Source organism: Amphibalanus amphitrite, unplaced genomic scaffold, assembly GCF_019059575.1.
Source record: "Amphibalanus amphitrite isolate SeventyFive unplaced genomic scaffold, NRLGWU_Aamphi_draft 000125F_arrow, whole genome shotgun sequence".
NCBI lineage: Eukaryota > Metazoa > Arthropoda > Thecostraca > Balanomorpha > Balanidae > Amphibalanus > Amphibalanus amphitrite.
Window position 1 is genome coordinate 475,670 of NW_024881620.1, and position 26,692 is coordinate 502,361.

At 50.5% G+C, this 26,692-nt stretch overlaps 1 protein-coding gene across 1 annotated transcript in view; it reads left to right on the forward strand.

The window, feature by feature from the left end:
* The window catches only part of LOC122381707, a 71,974-nt gene that overhangs the window by 5,230 nt on the left and 40,052 nt on the right, over positions 1-26,692 (forward strand). The window contains exons 2-3 of the mRNA XM_043366196.1: positions 5,343-5,473; positions 10,506-10,699. Of these exons, the coding sequence (XP_043222131.1) occupies positions 5,343-5,473; positions 10,506-10,699 (325 nt within the window). The remainder of the gene's footprint in view (positions 1-5,342; positions 5,474-10,505; positions 10,700-26,692) is intronic.

The following is a 26,692-nucleotide window of genomic DNA, read 5'->3' on the forward strand; positions in this document are numbered from 1 at the left end:
CAGTCGGCAGGTCAGACTGTCGATGACCGGATTCGTCTGGCGTCTCCAGGAAGGCGGCCTTACACCGGTCGATGTTGCTGGTTGGCATCAGTCCGGGCGCTGGCGAAGAGGTCCGGTAGCGAACGAAGTCGGCTGAGTAGAAAGCAGGCCTGTGCTTCCGGTTGGTTGGTTCGCTGGCGGCTACCGGCTGTTTGTTGGGTGGAGCTGGCGTCGGTTGGGCAAGTCCACTCGGTGGATTGCGGCGAGGTGTGCTGAGCGGGGCGTCAGCGTCGATCTGGTGCTGCTTGGCGGTCTTCGTGTTCCGCACGAAGAGAAGTGTTGTAGCAGATGCTTTCGCCCGGCTGCACGGAGGTTCGCAGCGGCGGGCCTTTGTGCCGAAACGCTGGTGGTACCAGCAGACAGAGCTGTCTGGGTACGTCGGCGTCGGAGGGCGTGACGGGAGAGGCGTCTGACGGTCGCGTTGATGAGTCCGGTCGCGGCGGAAGAAGCTGCACGGCACTTTGCAACGGCGTGCTCTGGTGCCGAATCGCTGGTGGTACCAGCAGACGGCGTCATCTTTGTGCGTCGGCGTCGGAGAGCACGCTGGTGTCGGCAGCCGTGATGAGCGAGGCGCTGGGCGTCGGCGGGAATGGCTCCGGCCACGATCCCGTCGCAGAGCGTCTTGCAGGCGTCGGTTGCTGGCCTCGAGGTTTTGGATTCTCACGATGAGAGCCGCGATGGTAGCAAGCTGGGCTGTGGACCGGTCCGCTGCATCCAGTTGATGTGTAGGCGAGCCGAAGTTGGTTGCGGGAGGAGCGGTGTGCTGCCGGGTGGCGTCGCTCGACTCCATGGCGTGGTGCGCGAGTAGCTCGGATCACGTCGGGGTCACCAGTGTAAACTTAGGGGAGAGACGGTCGTCCCAGTTTACATCATCCGATCGTGGTGATCGGGGAGCGTATTCTGTTCCGAGCACTCGTCAGCCACCAGGGCTCTTCATGTCGCCCTCGCTTCCTCGTCTTCCGTCTTCCTCCAAAGCCTTGCGCCGATGAGTAGGAGAGTGTATTTACAAAATTTCATATTTCACTATTGTACATAAAATACGGACGATAGACAGTATACCAATATGCCCGCAGGCGCGGCGAGAAACAAGCTCAACGTATGCGTCACCGTCCGGCTGCCGGGAGAGCCCCTACCGCGACCTTTGGGCAGCGGCCGCCTCAGGGGTGCCGCCGTGACCTTTGGACGGCAGGTTCTATAGCGTATGGCACAGCGGTTACTAGGAAGGCTGAGGCAAGCGGCAGGCCGGTTTACAAATAACAAACTTGACGCGCAATTGACAACAGGTAACAGATTGATTAATAAAGTGGTGACAATATAAATGAAAATGACAACATGAAATGACAAATCGCATAGATGACAAATCGCATAGATGATCCCTACAACTGCGACTGTTCGCCGGTTATGCACGAAGTGATGGGATCTCGTCATGCCGTGCAAATGGGCGCACCTGTTGGCTGCTCAGCACTCAACTGCGTATTGCCCAGCAATTAGAGCTGCGAATTCTTCGAACACGGCGCTCGTGCCATGGAGCTATCAACTCGCCCGGGTAAACGGTTAAGCGTAGATAGCATCTGGAATTTCAGGCAGATCACTTATCATTTGCTGGCGTCATGATCATAAACTAGGCACTAACTCCCCGAGGACACCTTATTGTCGATAAGAAAATGTTAATTGCCCTTTAAAATGAGCGAAGTTCAATGATGGTGCCCAGAAATGAAACCCGGCAATTTGCCGGCCTTATCAGCCGGAGCGGGGCCTCCGCGGGCGGCTCGCCAATCCACCCGCCATTTGTGAAACGGAGTATCTCTCCCGAGATTGTGGCACGGCTCGTTTGAAGCACTTGCTGAATGTTCGGCGTGATTATTGCCGGCTGTTATCTATTATGGCGGAGTTTAGCTGGGTGCCGTCGGATAATAGCATTGCTTCTGTCACGGAAGCTTCATCTCCGGTTAGCTGCAGACGATTGGTTGCCTTCGAGTTGAGAAGTCACCCGATGTATATGTTTGGTATCGCCCTGGACCAGAGGAGCTTCGCCAGCTGAGGTCGCGGTCAAAGTACAAATCCATATCCGTCAGGACCGTCTCCACCAGCTGAAGTCGGTCAGTCACAAAAGTCCGTGACGGGTTTCCCTCGGTCGGACCTCACCCAGTCGCCCTCGCTTGGTGGTGCTAAGGGCTTTTCAGAGTCTTTCTACGGTTTAAACGGTCAAATGACAGTGAGAAGAGCCGACTATCCCATTTTCCCATCCCAACTCCACTTGCTTTGTCGAGTGAGATGGGTAATTGCCGAGCTCCGACGTTGAGAACTTCTCGATGGACAGACGAGGCCACCCAGCCCTGCTAACAGTCACCCCACCACAACTAAGCACGGCCCTGAGGAGCTACTAGTGCACACGACGAATTATGCCAATTATGGTGACCTTCCATCCCAGGTCAGAGGTTTGAGGCTAAAGGGAAACGATTCGTACGCTCCTAAAATAGATCAGAGGGATCCGAGTGTCGATTGATGAAGCTAAAATCACTAGATATCAACGATACAGGTGTTATCTTTGCTCGGTAGCGCGTCATTCCCTTTCACCTTTGGCAGTCGATAGCGCAGATATGACGTCTCAGCTGTCCTTGATGACGTCACCCCGATGGAGGTGTGTGCCTCGTCAGCATGTGTCGTTGGCGGCGGTCGGGCTCGTGACGTCACAGGGCACCCTGCTCTTACGTCATCCAGCCGACGAACCGTGAGGAGCGCAAATCGAGAAGTCGCTTCGCCACCGCTCGCCTGACACGACGGTTCAGCTGAAGGTTGCTTTACATTCGAGATGCCTGAACATAGTTCCGTGGATGAAAAGTTTAAGACGATGAAAGGCGTGGTTTTACTTGTTTGAGCAGCAGTTTTCGTCAATCTCTTGACGTCCATGTGTTCCGACTGAAGACAATTGTTTGTTTTTCGATAAGTTCACGTTGGAGCGAACTGTCAGCGTTTTGTTTTGTTGTTTTGCTATTTTAGCTCTTGAAGATGCATTCGGACAGGCGTTTGGCACCTTTTGAAACCTATACTGTTAGATTTGGCGTATTATGAAACCATATTTATCTAACAATATCTCGGGTTACCAGCTATGAGTCGCCTTTACGAACCGTCCGTCCGACCCCATCTTATCTCTGCGGCTGGTTTGATGGACCTTCAGTCGGAGTACCGTCGATGCCCTTCCCCCCCTCCCCGATGGGACTGTCCGGTCCGTGACCTCACTCCTCGGCTGCCGATACCGTCCTGAACCGGTGCCAGCTCTGTTACCGTCCGGTCACCCCGGTGTTCTCACTCAGACAGCACCGCCGACCGGAATCAGATCGCCGAGGAGATATCTGACAAGACGAAGGTGCGAACTATAAGTTTATATTAACAGACATTAAAAACGGTGATAGACGATAAACATACAAACAGCCATAGATCTTAAGAAAAGCGAAGGCTTCCCATCCGCTTTCGAAACAGGAACATTGGTCGATTTTGCGTGATATTTAGGTAAATGCCACCTGATGGCTGAGAATCGGGATGAAAGTGTGGAACACCTGTCATCTAACATTCGCTTTGCACAGCAAATCACTGGCGTCGATATTGCGGTCGAGAATCACTATGGAAATTATTGTCCCTGCAGTGTGAAGTCGGGTCGCGTCGTAATTGCCACGTGCGTGCTCAATGTAGCTCAGGTCATGACATTATCGCCCAGGACATGACATTAACTGCACTATCGCCCTGCGAGTCCTGCGAGAGTGCAAACCGCTTTTATCAGCGTTCTGGCTCGTGCTGACAGGACGTCCCGTCCCCGCTCAACGCGTGCTGGAAAACGCCTGACGTAGGTGTTGACGGAACTTCGTCATCAAATTGTTACGGAAGCCCGTGAACCATAGGGACTAGCATCTGACGCTTTTCCGTCGTCGTCTTCGAGGTTTCACCAATCTTAATATTCTCTCATAGAGCATAAGACAACAATGTTTGTCATCCTCAGCATCATTGAATCGTTCAGCAATATTTTATATTTAGCCGGGCACTGGCTGACTCCTATTGTCTCATGTTGTCTCCCGTTGTCTCTATCAGTCTCCCGTTGCTTCTTTTTGTCTTCTGTCGTCCCCTGTTGTTTCCCGTTTCCTCCTTTGGTCTCCAGTTGTCTCCTGTTGTCTCCTGTTGTCTCCCATCTGGTGGTGGCAGTGTCCCCGCCGCGGCGGCTCTGGCTCTGCCCACGGTCGGCGTTATAAATAGCCCCCGGTGGCGGCCGTCGGTGGGGGGGGGGGGGGGGGCGCCCGGCTCGTTGGAGGCCGCGTGCGTCGACTCCGACGGCCGTCGGCACCGACGGGAGCGCGCCGGAGGCTGGGTGTCGACACGGCGGCAGTGTGCTGGGGACAGTGAGAGAGAGGCCGTGCGGCTGTGGTGGACCGAGCTGTGTGTGAAGCTGCGATCGGCTGTGTCCGTAGCGTGATGTGAAGGACGGAGACGGTGGATGACCGGTATTTGTGCGGTGTAGCGGTGCTGGAGGCAAGACTGGTGAACGTGGAGACATTACAAAGGTATAATAGAGGATGATATACAAAAGGGATTTACAAGTAACTACACTGACTGAAAAGGCTCCTATTGAAATCATGTAACGATTAGTGTATCTCGCAAAACGACTAATATTCTGAAGATCTCCATGTTTCTTGTTTACATCTGCTAGCTCTCAATTTTCATAACTACGTATGATGCTTCTCAGTCTTCACTAACTTTGGAAACGCATCTACACCTATGTGTTGACACATTCTGCATGCTACGTTATTTGAAAACTGTTAACAATCCTGGCTCTTGCCTGGTAACTATCTTCACTTCAAGCGGCCCGCTATGCTTATTAGCCTCGTGGGTCGTGTGTACAATTGTACATAAGTGTATATTTGCATTGGATGTGTATTTAGAGTTACGTCGGAAATGATTGCGTTTGTCGCTTTTAGCATCATTATTAATGGAATAAAGAAATAAACAGGTTTTGTAGACGCATGAATAATTGTCTTTGTCGTCCACCGTTTATCAATTGCGACTTGCGAGCTATCACTCAAAGCTTCTCTTCTAGAGTTTTTCTAGAAACGACGCAATGCACGTAGGCTAGTCAAGAGGCACGTTGGCTTCCATTGAACGTCACCTTGGGTGTTCGACGGAGCATTTAATTTGGATCTTACATGGCCGACGACTAGTGTGCAACATTCATCGTGATCACCCCGGTTTTCTAAGGCGATGTGTGACTGTAATGAAAAGAATCGTACCGACAAAGCCCCCCCCCCTTGACCTTTCAGATGGCGCTGGTGCTGCTGCCGTGTGACCTGCCGAACTGGCCCACCGTGCAGCGTCACCTGACCAAGGTCAAGGACGCACAGAACGCCGAGCAGCTCGTCGAGATCATGCACAGGCTTCACGACCTGTGCAAGTAAGCTCACCCGTGGTTGCCATCTTTTTTTATTGAAGAGCTCATTACCATTCCCGAGGATGCATTTTTTTGTAGCTTTTATAAAGGTATGCGTTTTGAACCAGTGAAAATGGCGTTGTAAAAGATGTTCCGAAAGGTATAAATGCCATATTGCATTGAAACTCATCACTTCGTAGCTCCCATGGAAAAAACATGGAGTATGATTTCGGTGAATATCGTAGCAAAATTAATGTTTGCTATCGTAGTTCCGCTTAAAAATGAATCTCGTTTAAATATATCGTAGTTGGATGAACATAATTGTCACATTTTTACCAAACTCGGGAACACAACAAGGTTTTAGGCTGATGATTTGAAAAATAATGCATTATTTTTCAATCCTGAAAGTCCGTCAAGTTGCGAAACATAACAGCAAATTATGCAATACAAACTGGCTTAAATAAACTGGAATAAAGCTGCATTGTTCTTTCTTATATGTATTTCGAAAAATATACCTAAACTAACGCTATGGGCTAACGTGCAACCATGCATCGTGGTGTGAATGCAATAGCCAAACTTGCGTGCAATGTATTATAAATATACCATGGTGTGGCAGTAAACATCGGCTGGCTATCTGTCTTTGTAATCAGCAAGCGTAATGACTGCTTTCGCTAGATGATTATCGAATATTTGTGTTTGGCTGTAGGTGGTCATTTCGCCTGTGAAATATTGCAGGCACGAGTTATTTAAGCGATAGAGATGTTGGTATAATTGAGAAATAATATTGCTGATAATTCAGCTGGCAAGCGAGACTGCTAATTGTGCAATGATTCCGTGCCAGTAATTATCGAGAAATGATAATTATTACACGAGTAAGAGTAGGAACCTTGATACCTAAACATCATGAACTTGTTTTCTCTGTTCTCTTTCTCTGTCTCTTTCTTTTTCTGTCTCTCTTTCTGTTTCTCTTTCTCTTTCTCTCTCTCTCTCTCTCTCTCTCTCTCTCCTCTTTCTCTCTTCCTTTTTCCTCTTCTCTTTCACCCTTTCTCCCTCTATCCTTTTCTCGAGCTACCTCAATTCAGCTTTTACATCTCTTAAAACTTAGCCTGAGAACTGCTAAGTGTCTGTCAGCCCATCCAGAGGCCAGAGGGTCAGCGCACTGGAGCTTATCATGTGTGAGGGCACCATGAGGACGTCGGCGTTGTTCCGTGTCGCGCCGGTCAGTTTTTCGGCGCGTGCTCGGCGGTCTTTCGTGCACGTGCGACCGCGGCGCACGTGCGGCTGCCGCGTGTGGTCGAGTCGTTACCGCGGCGGTCGGATTTTCAGCGCGGTTTGGACTATGCGGTCGGTGGGTCACTTTTTATTCAATGACAGCTGGTGGAGCGGTGGGGAGCAGTCAGGATGCCAGGCTTATGCCCACATTATCCAGATATGTTCAGCATTAGCTGGATATGCAGTATGCATCTCAACAAACTATCTGTAAAGTACACAAGGGAATCAAAATTTGTTGAAATCTCGTTCAGAGACCCTCTAACCTTGGCTGCAACCTCAGACAGGTCCCTCAGACTGTCCTGGTGTCCCACTAACCTGTTGGCGCCCCGTGCCAGGCTGGCCAGAACTGCAGACGGTTGCCAACGGCACCATTGCATAGTCATCTTAATCGCGTCCGACGCTTGGCGCCTGCTTAACTGTGTCATGCCTCATGACGTTCCGTCCTCCGGAACCGGCCACGGCGTGGAACTGTCCCAAAGTGTTATCATGCGAGCGTGCGTCACCGTCGCCCGCATGCGCTGCTAGTGAGATGAGGTAGTGCCCTGGACGCACCATTGAGGAGTCACACACGGTGCACGGTGCTGGAAAACAAGGTGACTCGGCGGTTCGTGGTCAAAAGTCGGCGCTGAGAGAAGGTGCAGAAAGCATCCCACGGGGCTGCGTGAGCTGGACACGGCTACACTCTGTGATTAGAGGACACCACCAGCCGTAATGACAGCCAATGTGATCCTTCTGCAAAGTCGCGGTGTAAAGATAGCGTTTGCAAGTCACCAATGGTGTTTAGATGCGCCTTTAATGACCTGGGCCCGCCGCCATTTGCCGCCCGTCCAGCGGAGACCCGGCAATCGCACGGTGTTGATAATGTATATCGCCGAAGATAGCTGACGCCCATCCACGAGGCCGGTGATCTATATAGGGTTGCACAGGGTAATGAGCACAGTTAATCGTTTGTTCGTGTGGTGAAGGCACATCCATTACGGCAACATTAGTTACGCCTCGAGAAACAATGCAGCTATCATTGCCCCGCCTTATGAACGCTGGTACGGAATACAAATTGTTTGTGTTTCGAGGCCGGGATATCATATGAACCTTATTTTCCTGGTAGTTTTTGTGATATCTGGACGAAAGATAAGCTGAAGCGGGATCTTAGAAAACAGGATGCCAGTTACAACGCCGATATTTACATTACTATTGATGCGGATTTTTTTTCGGCGTTACTGTGCTGCTTTCTGGATTCAAACGGAATATACGCTGGTCTCGGTGCTACATTTTCATTAAATTAATTCATTCTAGTCAAATTGCACAATGTCGTTGAACGTTGCCACCGTTCGTTATCCCCGACCTCAGCTTGAATTTATCCTAACCGCGTATTTTTGCACGAATCACAGGGCTATAGCTAATTATTGCAGCTGTGAATTCAAATTGAAACGCGGTTTCAATCCACTCTCACACTATAACAATTATTCTAATCGGCAATGCTGCTATCCATCTATGGGGCACACTACTACCTTAAATATGATGGCAACTTAACCCGCGCGGGGCTGGGGGGGGGGGGGTAAATTTTACCCCCTTCGCGAATTTTAGCAATATCTCAAAAACGGCGGCGCGCAGCGCCGCCAAAGTTTCAGTACCTTTTCTTACATCAATTTGACACGTTCCCTGAAAATTTGAGCGAAATCCGTCGGAAAATTTTTGAGAAATTGACGTTTTAGTGACGTCATGTTCGCCATTTTCGCCTCAAAAACGGCAAAATTTCAAACGCCGCTAACATCTTTATTTTTAAAGGAATCGAGACGTAACAAAAAAGGTTATACGCAATTCTACTTTGTCTATCAAATGGCTATCTCGATTTTTTGAAAATTTTGGAATTTGGCCCAAATTTTTTCAAAAAACTGACTTTTGGGAAAATAATTATAAAATCCAATTTTTTTTGTGTATCGAAAAAACCGGAATATATGTCAGAGAAGTGGTCAATGTGCACCTACATACCAATTTTTAGAAGAATCGGTTCAAAAATGTGGGAGTTATTCGAGATTTTATGACGTCACGACACACAAAAATTTTGAAAAATGATTTTTTTTGGAAGTTCTAGACCTCGTACGGAAACAAAAATGGCACCATTCGATTCGCCGTGAAAAACTGCATCAGATAGACACCTTTTTAGGCCTTAACAACCAACTTCAAAATTTGACCTCACTTGACCTGACCTTGACCTGACCTCGACCTGAAATTCATCCAGAGGTGGTCCATATCACTTATTGAGTGTGCCTATTGAATTCTATGAGTAAAATGACCCATAAAACATGTGTCGCACATGCCCTTTTCTATATTTTGTTTTTTGGTGACCTTACCTGACCTGACCTGACCTTGACCTTGACCTCTGAATGATATTGTATGCAACGAATATTGTCTTGGTAGCCTAAGAACACGTTTTGGGCAATCAGTCTCAGTCGATGACTCCATTCTTCGGCAACTACGGTGCAAGGCCGATACTGTAGAAACTTGCAATTTGTACCCTTGACCTGACCTTGACCTTGACCTCAAACTTTAAATTAAGTACATGTTTTTAGTTGTTCGCGATGAGATCTTTCGATTGGCGTTTGATTTTTCCAAATCGGACCATTAGTTCGGGAGATAACAGGGGGGGTAAAATTTACCCCCCCCCCCCCAGCCCCGCGCGTTCGGCTGGAGACCCCAGCCCCGCGCGGGTTAATCGTCACATACGCTATTCCGCTATTCCACTGTTTTTCTGGTCTGTTTGTAAGGCAGAGAGCCGCCCACCATTCTGTTCATGACAGCGCCTGTCAGTCGGCGCCCCGTGACCAGGCTGGAACCCGTGCGCAGAAACGAGCGCCCCAGCCCGTTAGGCTAATCGCTTTGACCCGTGCCTGCAATCCCATGACCTCCCGTGGCTAATTGCCCTGTTGGAACAGAGCTACCGCCAGTGCAGGTGCGTAATTCCAGTGACACCGACTGTTTCACCGGATGCAGCAGAGTGTCGGGCTAGTGACACTGTCTATTGCTCACTTCGACACTGCGGGAACGTGCGCATCTTCTTGGCTGTGATCTGTGGCGTAGTTTAGATGTTTGGACTGTGTAAGGCGGAGTCGTCATGCTAGATGTTGTATGCCAGCTTTTTACGGTGGAGGTATTTATTTTTAAGCTGCTGAACCGCTCATATATTGTTACACATTCCTGTCGTTACGAATTTTCGGCTGTCGCATTGATGTTTTTATTTATAAGCGTTATCTGCATTATACTTTAAAATATATTTTTTTAGTTGCACAAGGCAGCTAATCCTTAATAATCATAGAGTGTCGTCCACGGCGTCGTATTGTCATGCACAGTTCATGTTCACCTTGTGCGTTTATTTTTAACGTGAAAACTGCCTGCAATTAGCCTAAACATTGATCAATACATGTGGAAAAACCAGCCAGCCTCGTGTTTCTTTATGTTTATGTCAAATTAACGCAAAATATGCTTCTCTCTACATCTGTTCATTATCTGTCATACTCCCGCTATTTAAAGTCCACTTATAACGGCTCCAAGCGGTGGAGCTGCTATTTTCTCTTCGTGTCCCAGCCCCATAGACACTTGTCATTATTGTTCGTGGGTGCCCACTCGCGCCTTTTGCCTCTCCCTACATCCATGTGTAGTTTTGATTCAATCACCCCAGCACATTTATTCCGGCACTATAATTCCCGTAACGTGCAATACGGCTCGTTTGGCCGCAGCTGAGCACCGGAACGTGACCGATTCTGACCGTTCGGGGTGACCGTTTCAGCGTTGGCCTTGACCCGACCGACGACCCCGTTGACCCGGCCCGATTTGAGGGGCTGCGTCTGTACGTGGGTCAACTGGCGGCGGCGGATCGCACCAAACTGTTCCGCACCACCCTGCCGTGCATGGTCAACTACGCGCTCAAGCTGAGGATCTTCAAGCCCCGCGAGAGCCTCCAGTACAGCCTTCAACAGCAGGGTGAGTACCGCCGGATGTTCCTCACTGAACGGTGGCATGCCAAGAATTTGCTCGAGAAACTTGTCTCGCTATAGTTAATTGTGTCCTGGTCGTGACAGCTTCGGTGAGCGATGTATGTAATGTGTCATATGTCCACTGTCTTGTGCACAATCTTCCACAATGGTGGAGTAGAATAGGGATAGCTGACTACCTGTACAACTAAATGCATTGATCTTCATCCCCGTCCATCTGCACTTTTTGCCGCCGTCGTTTTGACGGCCTGTCCCGGTAACTGTCCTGTAAGAGGCTAGCTGCGATGGCCGTGTGGTGTGCCGCTGATGGCCGCCCTCCGCGCTCCGTCCGCTGCTGACAGCCGCCCAGTTACCCCACCTAATTGAGCTCATTAATATGGGACTGGGAGCACTCACGAGCCACCGCCCTGCTATCGCCGCGGAGGGCTGGAGTTGATGGTGGGATGGAGCGGAGCGGAGGGGGCGGGGAGGGCTAGGACGAGTGCCAGCCGGCCACCTCTGACGCGCCCCTACCGTCAGCGATAGGGTGTGTGAGCGGTGGGATTTTGGGTCGCTGACCGGTAGTATCGAATGGTGACCTAGGTGACTGACCGCTGCCGTCTATACGTAGCCTGACACCGCGTCAAGTTTGATCCGTAAAGAAGCGACCTGTCGCCAAGTCAAAGCCAAAAACAGGACGACACGCCCGATTCAGGTCACTCTTACCCCCGCAGCCTGACATCCTGACCTTTCTGATGTTCGTGGGTTGTATTCGCGTCATCGCGACAGGGTGACACAGAATTATGCTAGACGCAGTACCTACACGCGGCATGTTTCGCCGAGTGCTCATTGCCGTTGTTGGCTTTGGACAGTATCTCCAGAGGCTGCGTTACCGTCATATTCCATTTAGCTTCACTTGTCCACGACGCTTTTAACTTTCAACAGTCTCTCGTCTAGGATGTCTTAGGTTTAGGTTTTCTAATTCATGATGTTCTCATTTCATATAATTTTTCCCATAATGACATCGTTCGCTTTATTTCCATTCCCTTATTTTCCTTCTGGTCCCTATTTTTTCCACCTGTCAACCTCTCTCACTCCGTTCCTCTCCGTTCGTCTTCGTCCCTCCCCTCCCCCTCTCCCTCCGCGCCGTCACCTCTCCTGAGGCCAGGAAGGGCTGGCACACTGACAGCGGTGCCAAAAGTCTGCCAGCCACAGAGCTGAAAAACATCGCCCGGTCGTCTACCGTCGGGTCACGTAGTATCCCGACCCAGGAGTGGAGGAGTTTGAAGGACGGGATGTCAGAAATGGCGGAGGGCTCAGCGAAGTTATAGTTCGGCAGTTTGCTACGAAGACAACTTATGCTTTTACTTTTTAGGGGAGTTGTTGTCCTTGTGACTCCGATCTGATTGTGGAAAGTGCTTAGTACTTAACTTTGGAAGGATGCTCGTTCTGATAGTTTGTGGACTTACGGCATGAGCTAAAGCGGCATTGCCAGATTGCTTCATCTAAATACGATATTTATTCACTATAAGCTTTATTTTTTCTTTAGGTATGACTTGCGTCACACGATTCCCCTTTGTTAATGAGGCAGTGTGCAAAAATGTGAACGTTTCAATGCCGCAATAGCAATGATTTAACGTGCTGATGCTTCTTTGTGTTGAATATGAAGACACATTCACACTACGTATGCATGCACGAACCTCACTGAAGGCTGAATGGAGCCCAAGTGACATGTTTCTTGGAACAGATGTCAGCATATATGACATGGTTCTGACGTGAACACTGGACATACGCTCGTATATCGCGAATAGATTGTTGCATCGCGGCGAGGAATAAGCCTAACCTACGAGGTCATATTTAACCGGGGCGGGAGTCATGTCGAGAGCCCAGGTTTGCATCGTCAACGGATCCTCCCTTTTCGGGGTCTCGCCAGACGTTTACATGAGGGCGCAGAATACGTGCTCAGTTTATTGGATAATAAATCATGGCATAGTAAATTTATTCAGGTACTGCTATCAGAATATAGTGGAACGCCTAGCCAAGATGGGTTACAAGTATCATTTTAGTCCAGCTTTGCGTTGGAGCTGCCTCGCAAATCTATTCACAAGGAAGTGTTCTCCTGACGCATTTGCCGTTCAGATAGCACCGCCCGTCTCTACAGGTCTGTTCGCGAGTTTATAGGGCGCCCACATGATGCCCCGTCGATGGTCAATGTCGATAACCGTCTGCTCACAGCGCAGAACATGCAATGGATCTGAAGAGGTTCGACAGCCAATAGATGCTGATCTGACGTCGCGGTAGACTGTTGAAATGTGCGTGTAGGCTGGCCAGGCGTGCATAAAGAAAAAGCTGCCTGCATCTGGTCCGTTAGGAAGCCTGCTGCAGTTTCATTCAGCGGCTTGGTTCTGAACCACTGCTGAGCTTGCCAAGAGAAGGCTAGCAGTAAATATTCACTAACTGCCTGTTGCGACGCTCTGAATTTCTCCGCCATTTCTCAGACTGAGCCAGCCATTTGTGTCGACTGGGCCGACCATTTCCCAGATCAGGGCTGGTAAAAGTGCTTCGTGTGTCCCCGACCAAATATGAAAATCGAAAAAATGACCCCGGGACCCCGGGCCACCTTTATATCAACTTAACCTTAAAAAACACCTTTGTCGTCATAGCGACCCCAGTTACTTATCGAAAACTGGATCAGTGATCGCCAGCTGCTTTCTTGGGGGGGGGGGGGGGAGAGAACAGCTGGTAAAAGCTATAGGGTAGGGTGGGGTAATTTGGACATGTGGGGCAATTTGAACATAGTGTGAATAACAGAAAATTACGGAAAATCCATAAGTGACATGACTATAAGACCAATGAGAGAAATTATCGTAACTAAAAGGGCTATCATATGAACGGGGTTTTAAGTTTCAGGGAATGAAGATGTTGACGCACAGTGTAAAAAAAATCAATTTCGCAAGGAAAACGCCTAACAACACGTCATTGCAACTTCATTGCAGCGCAAAATCTTGCATTGCTAGCGCCTAATACGCAACGGCTTTTGTTGTATAATGGCCTAATCAGCGCCGTCAATCCAAGAAATTTGCTTTTGAACCCTGTTTTTTAAAATGGCAAAATAACTTTTAGCGTGGGGTAATTTGAACATAGTGTGAGAATTTAAATGAAGACAGGGATAGCTCCGAAAAAAACAACGCTCCCAGTTTTTTTTTTGCCAATATTTTCGACCCAAGGCAGTAGCAGATAAGTGATGCCAGTTTAAGAAAATTTACGTCTAATATCCGTCTAATGTCCGGCATTTTTGTTGATTTTCCGTCCAAAAATGTTAAAGTCAACTATTGGTCCAAATATGTCCGAAAATTATGCAGCTATCAACACTAAAAACCGTCATTTATATTGCTTATCATGTAATTTTACCAGCCGAAAAGTGTTCATTATATTGAGATATTAACAAGCTTTCCATTCGCCAATCAATGCTATGCACGATTACTTTATAAAAAGCGCTGAAGTGTAGCAAGCCATCGTCCAATATTGTCCAGTCTGCTACCTTTGTCCAAACAATTCCGAATTGGACATTGGACAAAATCAGAACTCCAAATGTCCAGGTTTCGATTGGCACCACTTCAACAGATGTAGTACGGTTGGGAGAGTTTTTATCGAACAAAAATGATAGACGTTCTGTTAATTGAAGAGGGGCGAATTCTGTCAACTGACCGGTGTGCAGCGTGCAGATATTGATACTCTGCAACTGTTATTTTTGCTGTTGTGTTGATTTTTCAAGTGAAGGTATGTTTAGAATTGTTCTGCCTATTTGTTTATGGGTCAAACAACATCGGTGCTGGCGAGGCTATCGTTTTTATGACAGGTAAAGGCAGTATGTTCAAATTACCCCACGGTTGGGCAATTTGAACACACCGTGACTTGGTGGAGAAGTGAGGCTATGCTATTCAAGGTATGCTCGGCTCGTCCAAAAATGAGGCTTGCATGGTGAAAGCAAGTGACACTTGCGCTACTGAAGCAGTTTTTCTTCATCCAGGGTTGAACTGGAATTTGGTACAACGGAGAAGACGCAAAAATATGTTCAAATTACCCCACACTACCCTAGATAAACCGCTCAAACTTCAATCGATTCTAGTGCCAGAACTAATTGCCAGTATTAAGAATTCTGCTGACTAGGACGGCTGCTGCCAAAAGCACGATGTTGCCACAGGAATATCTCAACAAGTGTACTAATAATGCCAGAGAAATGCAGGCAAAGCTTGCTTCAGAAAAATCCACCGTACCAATTCGCGGTACGACATCCACATTCAATATATGTACATATAGATATCGTCAGTACCGTAAGCGAGTCAGTATAAGCACACTTCATTCCATTCCCGACGTCACGTCACATACCAAGAAAATTCTATGAATAAATCCATAACACTTGACTGGCTATGACATTGTAGCGGGGTTTCGCGACGTTGCGGGGCGAACCGGGCAGTGTCTTCTGGTAGAGATAGAGAGCAAGAGAGCTGAGTCGGTGCGCTCCTAAAGGCCCTTCTCTGTATCCAGCCCCTCGCGAACCCGTTCCGACTCTGACTCTACCTCGGGGCGATCAATCATCGGAAGCACATAGGCTAGGGTTGATGGATGGGATGAGTGATAAGTGATAACCAATTTTCCTTGATCACATTGAAATAAGAAATTAACTCTACTTAACAGATCCCAACTCCTAACAACGGCACCCGTCCTAGCTGAGGGCTATCTCCCACCGGATATACACGACAATCACACTTTCACTTGTCCATCCCCTCTCACTCCTGTCATACGTCCAGTCATACCTCAAAATAATCAGAGTTAGCCGTCTCCGATCCCTCCCTCTTTTTCCTAACTTCCCCCGGTGGTGCTAGGGCGCACGCAAAGTCGTTATCTAGTCATTGGCCTTAAATTTCATTTAACCGTTATCCCTTCATAACCACAATGTTCCGTACATCAGACAAACGCTTCATAATGCTCACGCTACACAATTAGAGATACGACCCACCACAGATTTCGGCACTCGACCCTCGCGTTACGTGACTTATTGCGGTCCATCCCATCACCATGTCGAACTACCTACACAAAAACATAAATGTCCTTCGGCCAGCGGTTCCGAGACTACGGCTCGCAGGACACTGTGTAGTCCGGTTTCCGCGGGGGACTTATTTGAAATTTGAGACCGGGGCTGGGTAACTAAGGTCCGTCCGGGCTGCCTGCGTCGTCTCCGTATAGCCGCGGTTTTCGGGCCAGCCCCCGGCGACCGAAAGGGTTAGTCGTTCGTCGGCTTTACACGAATCCATGACTACCAGGTATGCCAAATTGCCTATAAGAAAACGAAAACTAAGCGTACCACGGCCCGCGGTGGGCTTATCTAAACTTTGAAACCGGGCTGGGTAACTAGGTCCGTCCGGGCTGCCTGCATCGTCTCCGTATAGCCACGGCTTTTGAAACAGCACCGGCGACCGAACGGGTTAGCCTCCGTTGGCTTCACACAATCCACGACTACCAGCGTTATAGGTGCCCGAAGCCCTATCTATCCGTTGCTGGTAGTTAAGCTGTCGTCACAGACCTAACCGAAATGACCGCTGCACGGCCGGAGTAAATCGACTGACAGCGGGGTGGCCAGTACCGACTTACCGCGATCACCCGACTCACATGCTTTGGTATTTAATGTTCACCCCCGTCCTGCAGCATCACACGTTTCTTCGCGGGACATTACTTAACCGGCGGCATACGTCTCCTCGCTGGGACGCCTGGGGTCCTAACCATCTCCGAGACTACCTACGTCGCTTATCGAATGTCATCCTGCGCTGATCACTCAATGGACCGATAGCGGACCTAACCTATCTTTTAAAACCGGGCGGGGTCACTAGGTCCCTCCGGGCTGCCTGCATCGTCTCCGTATAGCCACGGCTTTATGGGGCCCGCGCCGGCAACCGAACGGATTAGCCTTCGTCGGCTACGCACTCATCCTCAATAATCGATCCTCAACTCGCTCTCACCCTTTCTCTTCACTTCGCGACTTATTGCACGCATCCAGGGCTTAACCAAGCGAGGCCTACTATTTAGTGGGGTCTATCCGAGCTGAGCTTCATTTGGGAAATCCGATTCCTCTCCGTGTACAGTCTTCTTTCATTTCACTCGCTTCTCATCTCCCTCCTAACCCGTAGCCGCGTCGGCGGACTTTCCACGCACAGGGGCGTGACGTGCATTATCTGTCCCCTCTGAGTCCCTTATTCATCTTAGGTGCGGGTTGACTTTAGTGGGGATGATTTACTGAGACTCTAGCTCGAACTAACAACTCGTCTTTCTCGTTCTCGTCCTCAACCGTCACCCCTTTTTTCAAAGTTAAGCCACCGACCAGTGCGGACCAGGCTGAGCGGAAACTCCTTAATTGAGGCCGCTCTGGGTTGGAAAATGGGAACGTATGACCCGGCCAGTGCTGACCTGACGAGGATAAGCAGCTCCTGTGCGGGCGCTGTTAGGCAGGAGGATGAACAGCTCCTGTGCGGGCGCTGTTAGGCAGGAGAATGAACAGCTCCTGTGCGGGCGCTGTTAGGCAGGAGAATGAACAGCTCCTGTGCGGGCGCTGTTAGGCAGGAGAATGAACAGCTCCTGTGCGGGCGCTGTTAGGCAGGAGAATGAACAGCTCCTGTGCGGGCGCTGTTAGGCAGGAGAATGAACAGCTCCTGTGCGGGCGCTGTTAGGCAGGAGGATGATCAGCTCCTGTGCGGGCGCTGTTAGGCAGGAGAATGAACAGCTCCTGTGCGGGCGCTGTTAGGCAGGAGAATGAACAGCTCCTGTGCGGGCGCTGTTAGGCAGGAGAATGAACAGCTCCTGTGCGGGCGCTGTTAGGCAGGAGGATGATCAGCTCCTGTGCGGGCGCTGTTAGGCAGGAGAATGAACAGCTCCTGTGCGGGCGCTGTTAGGCAGGAGAATGAACAGCTCCTGTGCGGGCGCTGTTAGGCAGGAGGATGATCAGCTCCTGTGCGGGCGCTGTTAGGCAGGAGAATGAACAGCTCCTGTGCGGGCGCTGTTAGGCAGGAGAATGAACAGCTCCTGTGCGGGCGCTGTTAGGCAGGAGAATGAACAGCTCCTGTGCGGGCGCTGTTAGGCAGGAGAATGAACAGCTCCTGTGCGGGCGCTGTTAGGCAGGAGAATGAACAGCTCCTGTGCGGGCACTGTTAGGCAGGAGGGTAACCGGCCAGCACTGACCAGACGACAATAAGGGGTGGAATCGGTTCAGATGTTTGAGGCCAGCCTGGCCACTGTCGTGGCCTCCGAGATTAGAAAAATTGGGCCCACCCCTGGACTGACCCCAACTGAGCCGATCACTGACGGCTGTGACGACGGATTCCACCCCCCGTTTGGTGGTATCGGGCCCCACGGGCTCGATAAACTACCTGGGCCCTATCGGATTTGGATGTCCCTTGAGAACCAGGCAGACAGGAAGAACTGTTCTGTTACCAAATACTATGGCGAATTGTATACCTCGAAACCACTTCCTCTCCCGCAACGACTCCCTCTCCGGCTGTGTAGATGGCATATGGTCTGTGACATTTTACTCTCCGGTCCTTTCCTTTCATCACTCTTTACACTCGTATTACAATATTTACAAGTCACATTTATTTACATTCTTGCTGACACAATACTTTCAAATCCTGTACCTGCCAAATTTTAAAGAAAACGTTCTGGGACCAGAGACCAGACCGCCCATCACTGAGCCCCACACGCCGCGCGGTACGGTATCCAGTCGCCCGTCCCTTTCCCGACTCCCCACGGAGCATAATCCCCTCCATCCGCCTTAATCACCACGGGGCGCCGGACGAGGGTCCACTCCACGTCGGCACGCGTCTCGCACCACGCCCATAGTTAATCCGCGCGGGGCTAAATAATTGACCGAAATCGGATTTTTAAATCAAGCTACCTAGACTGAAGGTTCTCAAAATAAATTGAACTACCTAAACTGAATGGCCTAAATTATTGCGCAACGACACCAAAAAAAGGAAACATAATGTGGCTCACATAGCAGTAACGAGGGGGGGGGGGGTTCACTTAAAGGATTTAGGGACTAGGTGCGCACCCGTGTTCACCGCGTGACCTTACTTGAGATGGAGTCGCTGACATGATGGTCGTGTCCGTCCAGCGCCCGGCCCGGCGGCCAGAGCCGCCGCCGGCGCCGTGATGCCAGCCGCTGGTGTCTCGTGGGCTGTCCACGGCGTCAGATGTGAGCCGAGAGCGAAGAGCGGCGTGGAATCCGTCGTCCGAGAGAGAGCCAGAGAGCCGGTTATAGTTCCGTTTCATCAACTTATACTTTTGATGACGTCATACTTCAGAGGGCCGGGCAGCATCTCCTTGTCCAATCTTCGTCCTCCATTCTCAGAAAGTGCGTTTGGCTCCGCCTTCAAACGTTCGTGATTTGCTGAAGTTCGGCACCCCCGTCCATGGCAGTCACACACTTTCACGCAGCGGTCGGGTGGAATTCGCCGCCGGCGATCACGGCGTCTGGGGCGCCAGGTGGCGGGGCTGACCCTCTACTCCCCTTGTTTTGAAGCCAGCTCCGGCCAGATGTCCTATATTTTGTCGTTGGCGACCGAGTTCCATTTCATCCTGTTTTCGTACAAACCGGGTCGGTCCCCGTTCCCCTTTCTTGTTTGGTTCAAATCAGGGCCGGTCTGCACTCCCCTCTCCTTGTTCTTCTCTTCTGGCGGGGTGCCGAGCGTGGGACATTGTCTTGTTTTCCAAAGGTTAAACTGATAAATGGTTCGAGACGGGCCGAATGGCGCGTTTCGGTATGCTATTTGTCGACTTCAAAGCTGGGTTCTCATGAAGCGGGGTGGTCATCTATAGGGGACCCCTGTTTGTCAAAGCCGGCTGCGCCGTTTCTGTGGACGCCGGCTGGGACGGAGATCGGGTATCACAGCCGATTTAGCCGGCTGACCGTGTCTGTGCGGCGCTCGCAGATGGCCGTGTTTCAGCTTGTGGCACAGCTTGCAGTTCAGCATAAAAGATGAAAAAATGTAACGCATCTGCGTTACATTTTCAGACCTCTTTTTTATAGTCGCGCCCCGCGACTAAACGTTTGTAAGCCCGCTTCTGCCGTGCTATTTGGTGCCGTTTCGTCGTGTTTCTTGGTGACTTCTTTGACGAGAGCGGGTGGCCGTCTTCTAATGGATTGGTAGCTATTTCAACAGGAGTGTTCGGTTGGGGAGAATGGTGTAATACGAGCTTGGATGATTGGGACATAAGGAGTGCGGGTTTTGTGTCATTGCACAGTATTTCAGGCCATCCTTACATTTCCAGAATTAAAAACATTCACGTACTATCCCGTAAAACACCACCAACTACACATCAAATAATTTGCGCGCAAAACAATGGAAATTGAATGAAACCATTGAAATAATTAACACATGACAATACAAAATAACATTGGTACATTTGGTTACTATAATTCAGATCAAATTAGCGATAACATACCGGTGCAGATTGTGGTATACCAAAGAAGTGAGCCCGGCACCTGATGGTGGCTCCACGAGCCACAACAGCTCCGGTCCGAGATGGCCGCGATGACGGACTGGCGGTCGTCCGCGATTTGGTCTCGAACCGGCCTTCTGCTGCTGTAGTCGTGTCCCAGTTCCGGATTTCCCCAGTCTCGTAGTTGAAGTTTTAGTCCTCGCCGACCATCGGTGTCGAACGCAGCTGCCCTGGTGAGCTGTCAGGGCTAGCTATGATCGGCCCAGAACTCGTCGTCTGTGGCTGAGCCTGGGTTGAACGTGGCTTCCGAGCTGTTTTGCTGGTCTGGTGGCCGCAGAGGCTACGCTCTGGTGTAGACTGCCGATGATGGTTTGGCTGTCACATCTAGCGGCAGGTGTGGTTACGCTGCAGCCTGCTTCGTTGTTATTTGGCTGTGATGTTATAGCCGGGGCACAGCTCTGGTCGTTTCCGGCATCCCAGTTGGTCTGGTAGTCACGAGAGTGGTAGCCAGCCTTGACTGCCGATGCTGGAACGGATGCCGTCGGTGTGGTTGCCTGTTGTCCTTCCAGTCCGCTCACGGTTGTTCAGCTGTGACGTTGAGCTCTGACCTGTTGCAGATCTAGCGAGTTGCTCTCGAAGTTTGTGAAGTGGGAGCTCTTCTTTCAGTTGATTTTACGGTAGATCATCATCTTCCAGCGACCGAACGGTCTAGAAATGGGCCTGCAGACAGGTCCGGTCCCTTGCAGCTGTTCATCTTGGTGGCATTGGTCAACATGTAGATCTGCCTAATCAGTAGTGTCAAATGATGTTCCATAGTTGTGGTAGTCGTCACCGTCACTCCAGTTGCTGTCTTATTTTGTCGTCTTTAGGTAGTTGCCCTGGTATTTGCTAACATTTTAGGTTTCGGTCGATTTGTGTCTCCTTCTCCTTCTTCCGGTCTTCTGTTGTTATTTATTTCAGGCGTTGTCTTCATTTTGAATTCCCTTGGGCACTGGCCATCAGCATCAGCCAGTCGTCGTTGATGACTAGTTTTTGTCTGTTCTTCCGTTGGCATCTCTTCTTCTCTGCGCTGCACGTTTGCTCTTCCAAATGAATTCGTGATCTTATAGTTCTTCAATCATTTGTATTTTGCTCTTCTCAGCTGTCGTTTCCTTTCTGTAATTGCATGTTTCCATTGCCATGTAGTATCAACTTCATTTCCATCGGTATACTACTTCAATGTCTTCTTTCTTGCCGTCACTCGGTTGTGTGTTGTCCTTGTTCTTCTATTGCGTGTTTACTCTCCCAACTTGATTCGTGATGTCATTATTCTCAAATCATTTGCATATTCTCTTCCCAGCTGTTGATTTATTTCTGTGATTTCGTGTCTGCACTGTAATTCAGTATCAGTGGCACCGTTTTCATCGGTCTCCTCCTTCAATATCTTCTCTTCCCGCCGTCAATCTCCGCTGTGTGCCCTTCTTCTTTCACCTTGCTGTTCACATTGCTTCAATAACAATCTCGATCATCTTCAATCTGTGCCGTCACCTTTATTTCAATATCATGCGTTCTATTTGTCATTCTTGCCTTCTTCAGCCCTGATTTCATTCGACAACATTCGATACCTTCATAGCGTCGCGCTCAGTCGTATCTTCATTACATATATACATCGGATTCGGCAACACACATGACTGCCTGCTCATGTAACGGGGTTTTCCGTCGCGGAAAACGGCTCGTGGACGGTTGCCGGTCTCCTGTCAGTTCTCTCCAGAGGCGGGTCAGTCCACGGGTCACACATAGGTCACTGCACCTTTTTGGTATAGGATGGGTGCAATCTCTTAAAATTGGGTTAAAATGGCATCGTCGGTGTGATTACTCTAACTTTGGATCACGGGATTTCACTCAAGGTTAGGGTTCGCTAGTTGTGAGCCACATAAATTTATTTAACGATAACTGAAGCAAAAAAAAAATACTAAGCCCGCTCGCCCGTCACTGAAAATTGATTCTCAAGTTAACTATATCACTCCATTCAGATATACACACCCTCCAGCAATCCACGCTTTCTGATTTCAGTCAAATCAATTTAACCCGAGTAACGCTGCACTGAGTGACCAGCTCCCACTGCATCTAGCTAAGACATACATTGATGAGCTTTCTCACTCACGCTCGCATTTCCTCTGAAATTTTAGCTTTGGGTTCGGCAATGCACGTTCGTCCACCGACTTCATGATTCCTTTGATTGATCCTACCCCACGTTGGGCGCCAAATCTGTAGCGGGGTTTCGCGACGTTGCGGGGCGAACCGGGCAGTGTCTTCTGGTAGAGATAGAGAGCAAGAGAGCTGAGTCGGTGCGCTCCTAAAGGCCCTTCTCTGTATCCAGCCCCTCGCGAACCCGTTCCGACTCTGACTCTACCTCGGGGCGATCAATCATCGGAAGCACATAGGCTAGGGTTGATGGATGGGATGAGTGATAAGTGATAACCAATTTTCCTTGATCACATTGAAATAAGAAATTAACTCTACTTAACAGATCCCAACTCCTAACAACGGCACCCGTCCTAGCTGAGGGCTATCTCCCACCGGATATACACGACAATCACACTTTCACTTGTCCATCCCCTCTCACTCCTGTCATACGTCCAGTCATACCTCAAAATAATCAGAGTTAGCCGTCTCCGATCCCTCCCTCTTTTTCCTAACTTCCCCCGGTGGTGCTAGGGCGCACGCAAAGTCGTTATCTAGTCATTGGCCTTAAATTTCATTTAACCGTTATCCCTTCATAACCACAATGTTCCGTACATCAGACAAACGCTTCATAATGCTCACGCTACACAATTAGAGATACGACCCACCACAGATTTCGGCACTCGACCCTCGCGTTACGTGACTTATTGCGGTCCATCCCATCACCATGTCGAACTACCTACACAAAAACATAAATGTCCTTCGGCCAGCGGTTCCGAGACTACGGCTCGCAGGACACTGTGTAGTCCGGTTTCCGCGGGGGACTTATTTGAAATTTGAGACCGGGGCTGGGTAACTAAGGTCCGTCCGGGCTGCCTGCGTCGTCTCCGTATAGCCGCGGTTTTCGGGCCAGCCCCCGGCGACCGAAAGGGTTAGTCGTTCGTCGGCTTTACACGAATCCATGACTACCAGGTATGCCAAATTGCCTATAAGAAAACGAAAACTAAGCGTACCACGGCCCGCGGTGGGCTTATCTAAACTTTGAAACCGGGCTGGGTAACTAGGTCCGTCCGGGCTGCCTGCATCGTCTCCGTATAGCCACGGCTTTTGAAACAGCACCGGCGACCGAACGGGTTAGCCTCCGTTGGCTTCACACAATCCACGACTACCAGCGTTATAGGTGCCCGAAGCCCTATCTATCCGTTGCTGGTAGTTAAGCTGTCGTCACAGACCTAACCGAAATGACCGCTGCACGGCCGGAGTAAATCGACTGACAGCGGGGTGGCCAGTACCGACTTACCGCGATCACCCGACTCACATGCTTTGGTATTTAATGTTCACCCCCGTCCTGCAGCATCACACGTTTCTTCGCGGGACATTACTTAACCGGCGGCATACGTCTCCTCGCTGGGACGCCTGGGGTCCTAACCATCTCCGAGACTACCTACGTCGCTTATCGAATGTCATCCTGCGCTGATCACTCAATGGACCGATAGCGGACCTAACCTATCTTTTAAAACCGGGCGGGGTCACTAGGTCCCTCCGGGCTGCCTGCATCGTCTCCGTATAGCCACGGCTTTATGGGGCCCGCGCCGGCAACCGAACGGATTAGCCTTCGTCGGCTACGCACTCATCCTCAATAATCGATCCTCAACTCGCTCTCACCCTTTCTCTTCACTTCGCGACTTATTGCACGCATCCAGGGCTTAACCAAGCGAGGCCTACTATTTAGTGGGGTCTATCCGAGCTGAGCTTCATTTGGGAAATCCGATTCCTCTCCGTGTACAGTCTTCTTTCATTTCACTCGCTTCTCATCTCCCTCCTAACCCGTAGCCGCGTCGGCGGACTTTCCACGCACAGGGGCGTGACGTGCATTATCTGTCCCCTCTGAGTCCCTTATTCATCTTAGGTGCGGGTTGACTTTAGTGGGGATGATTTACTGAGACTCTAGCTCGAACTAACAACTCGTCTTTCTCGTTCTCGTCCTCAACCGTCACCCCTTTTTTCAAAGTTAAGCCACCGACCAGTGCGGACCAGGCTGAGCGGAAACTCCTTAATTGAGGCCGCTCTGGGTTGGAAAATGGGAACGTATGACCCGGCCAGTGCTGACCTGACGAGGATAAGCAGCTCCTGTGCGGGCGCTGTTAGGCAGGAGGATGAACAGCTCCTGTGCGGGCGCTGTTAGGCAGGAGAATGAACAGCTCCTGTGCGGGCGCTGTTAGGCAGGAGAATGAACAGCTCCTGTGCGGGCGCTGTTAGGCAGGAGAATGAACAGCTCCTGTGCGGGCGCTGTTAGGCAGGAGAATGAACAGCTCCTGTGCGGGCGCTGTTAGGCAGGAGAATGAACAGCTCCTGTGCGGGCGCTGTTAGGCAGGAGGATGATCAGCTCCTGTGCGGGCGCTGTTAGGCAGGAGAATGAACAGCTCCTGTGCGGGCGCTGTTAGGCAGGAGAATGAACAGCTCCTGTGCGGGCGCTGTTAGGCAGGAGAATGAACAGCTCCTGTGCGGGCGCTGTTAGGCAGGAGGATGATCAGCTCCTGTGCGGGCGCTGTTAGGCAGGAGAATGAACAGCTCCTGTGCGGGCGCTGTTAGGCAGGAGAATGAACAGCTCCTGTGCGGGCGCTGTTAGGCAGGAGGATGATCAGCTCCTGTGCGGGCGCTGTTAGGCAGGAGAATGAACAGCTCCTGTGCGGGCGCTGTTAGGCAGGAGAATGAACAGCTCCTGTGCGGGCGCTGTTAGGCAGGAGAATGAACAGCTCCTGTGCGGGCGCTGTTAGGCAGGAGAATGAACAGCTCCTGTGCGGGCGCTGTTAGGCAGGAGAATGAACAGCTCCTGTGCGGGCACTGTTAGGCAGGAGGGTAACCGGCCAGCACTGACCAGACGACAATAAGGGGTGGAATCGGTTCAGATGTTTGAGGCCAGCCTGGCCACTGTCGTGGCCTCCGAGATTAGAAAAATTGGGCCCACCCCTGGACTGACCCCAACTGAGCCGATCACTGACGGCTGTGACGACGGATTCCACCCCCCGTTTGGTGGTATCGGGCCCCACGGGCTCGATAAACTACCTGGGCCCTATCGGATTTGGATGTCCCTTGAGAACCAGGCAGACAGGAAGAACTGTTCTGTTACCAAATACTATGGCGAATTGTATACCTCGAAACCACTTCCTCTCCCGCAACGACTCCCTCTCCGGCTGTGTAGATGGCATATGGTCTGTGACATTTTACTCTCCGGTCCTTTCCTTTCATCACTCTTTACACTCGTATTACAATATTTACAAGTCACATTTATTTACATTCTTGCTGACACAATACTTTCAAATCCTGTACCTGCCAAATTTTAAAGAAAACGTTCTGGGACCAGAGACCAGACCGCCCATCACTGAGCCCCACACGCCGCGCGGTACGGTATCCAGTCGCCCGTCCCTTTCCCGACTCCCCACGGAGCATAATCCCCTCCATCCGCCTTAATCACCACGGGGCGCCGGACGAGGGTCCACTCCACGTCGGCACGCGTCTCGCACCACGCCCATAGTTAATCCGCGCGGGGCTAAATAATTGACCGAAATCGGATTTTTAAATCAAGCTACCTAGACTGAAGGTTCTCAAAATAAATTGAACTACCTAAACTGAATGGCCTAAATTATTGCGCAACGACACCAAAAAAAGGAAACATAATGTGGCTCACATAGCAGTAACGAGGGGGGGGGGGTTCACTTAAAGGATTTAGGGACTAGGTGCGCACCCGTGTTCACCGCGTGACCTTACTTGAGATGGAGTCGCTGACATGATGGTCGTGTCCGTCCAGCGCCCGGCCCGGCGGCCAGAGCCGCCGCCGGCGCCGTGATGCCAGCCGCTGGTGTCTCGTGGGCTGTCCACGGCGTCAGATGTGAGCCGAGAGCGAAGAGCGGCGTGGAATCCGTCGTCCGAGAGAGAGCCAGAGAGCCGGTTATAGTTCCGTTTCATCAACTTATACTTTTGATGACGTCATACTTCAGAGGGCCGGGCAGCATCTCCTTGTCCAATCTTCGTCCTCCATTCTCAGAAAGTGCGTTTGGCTCCGCCTTCAAACGTTCGTGATTTGCTGAAGTTCGGCACCCCCGTCCATGGCAGTCACACACTTTCACGCAGCGGTCGGGTGGAATTCGCCGCCGGCGATCACGGCGTCTGGGGCGCCAGGTGGCGGGGCTGACCCTCTACTCCCCTTGTTTTGAAGCCAGCTCCGGCCAGATGTCCTATATTTTGTCGTTGGCGACCGAGTTCCATTTCATCCTGTTTTCGTACAAACCGGGTCGGTCCCCGTTCCCCTTTCTTGTTTGGTTCAAATCAGGGCCGGTCTGCACTCCCCTCT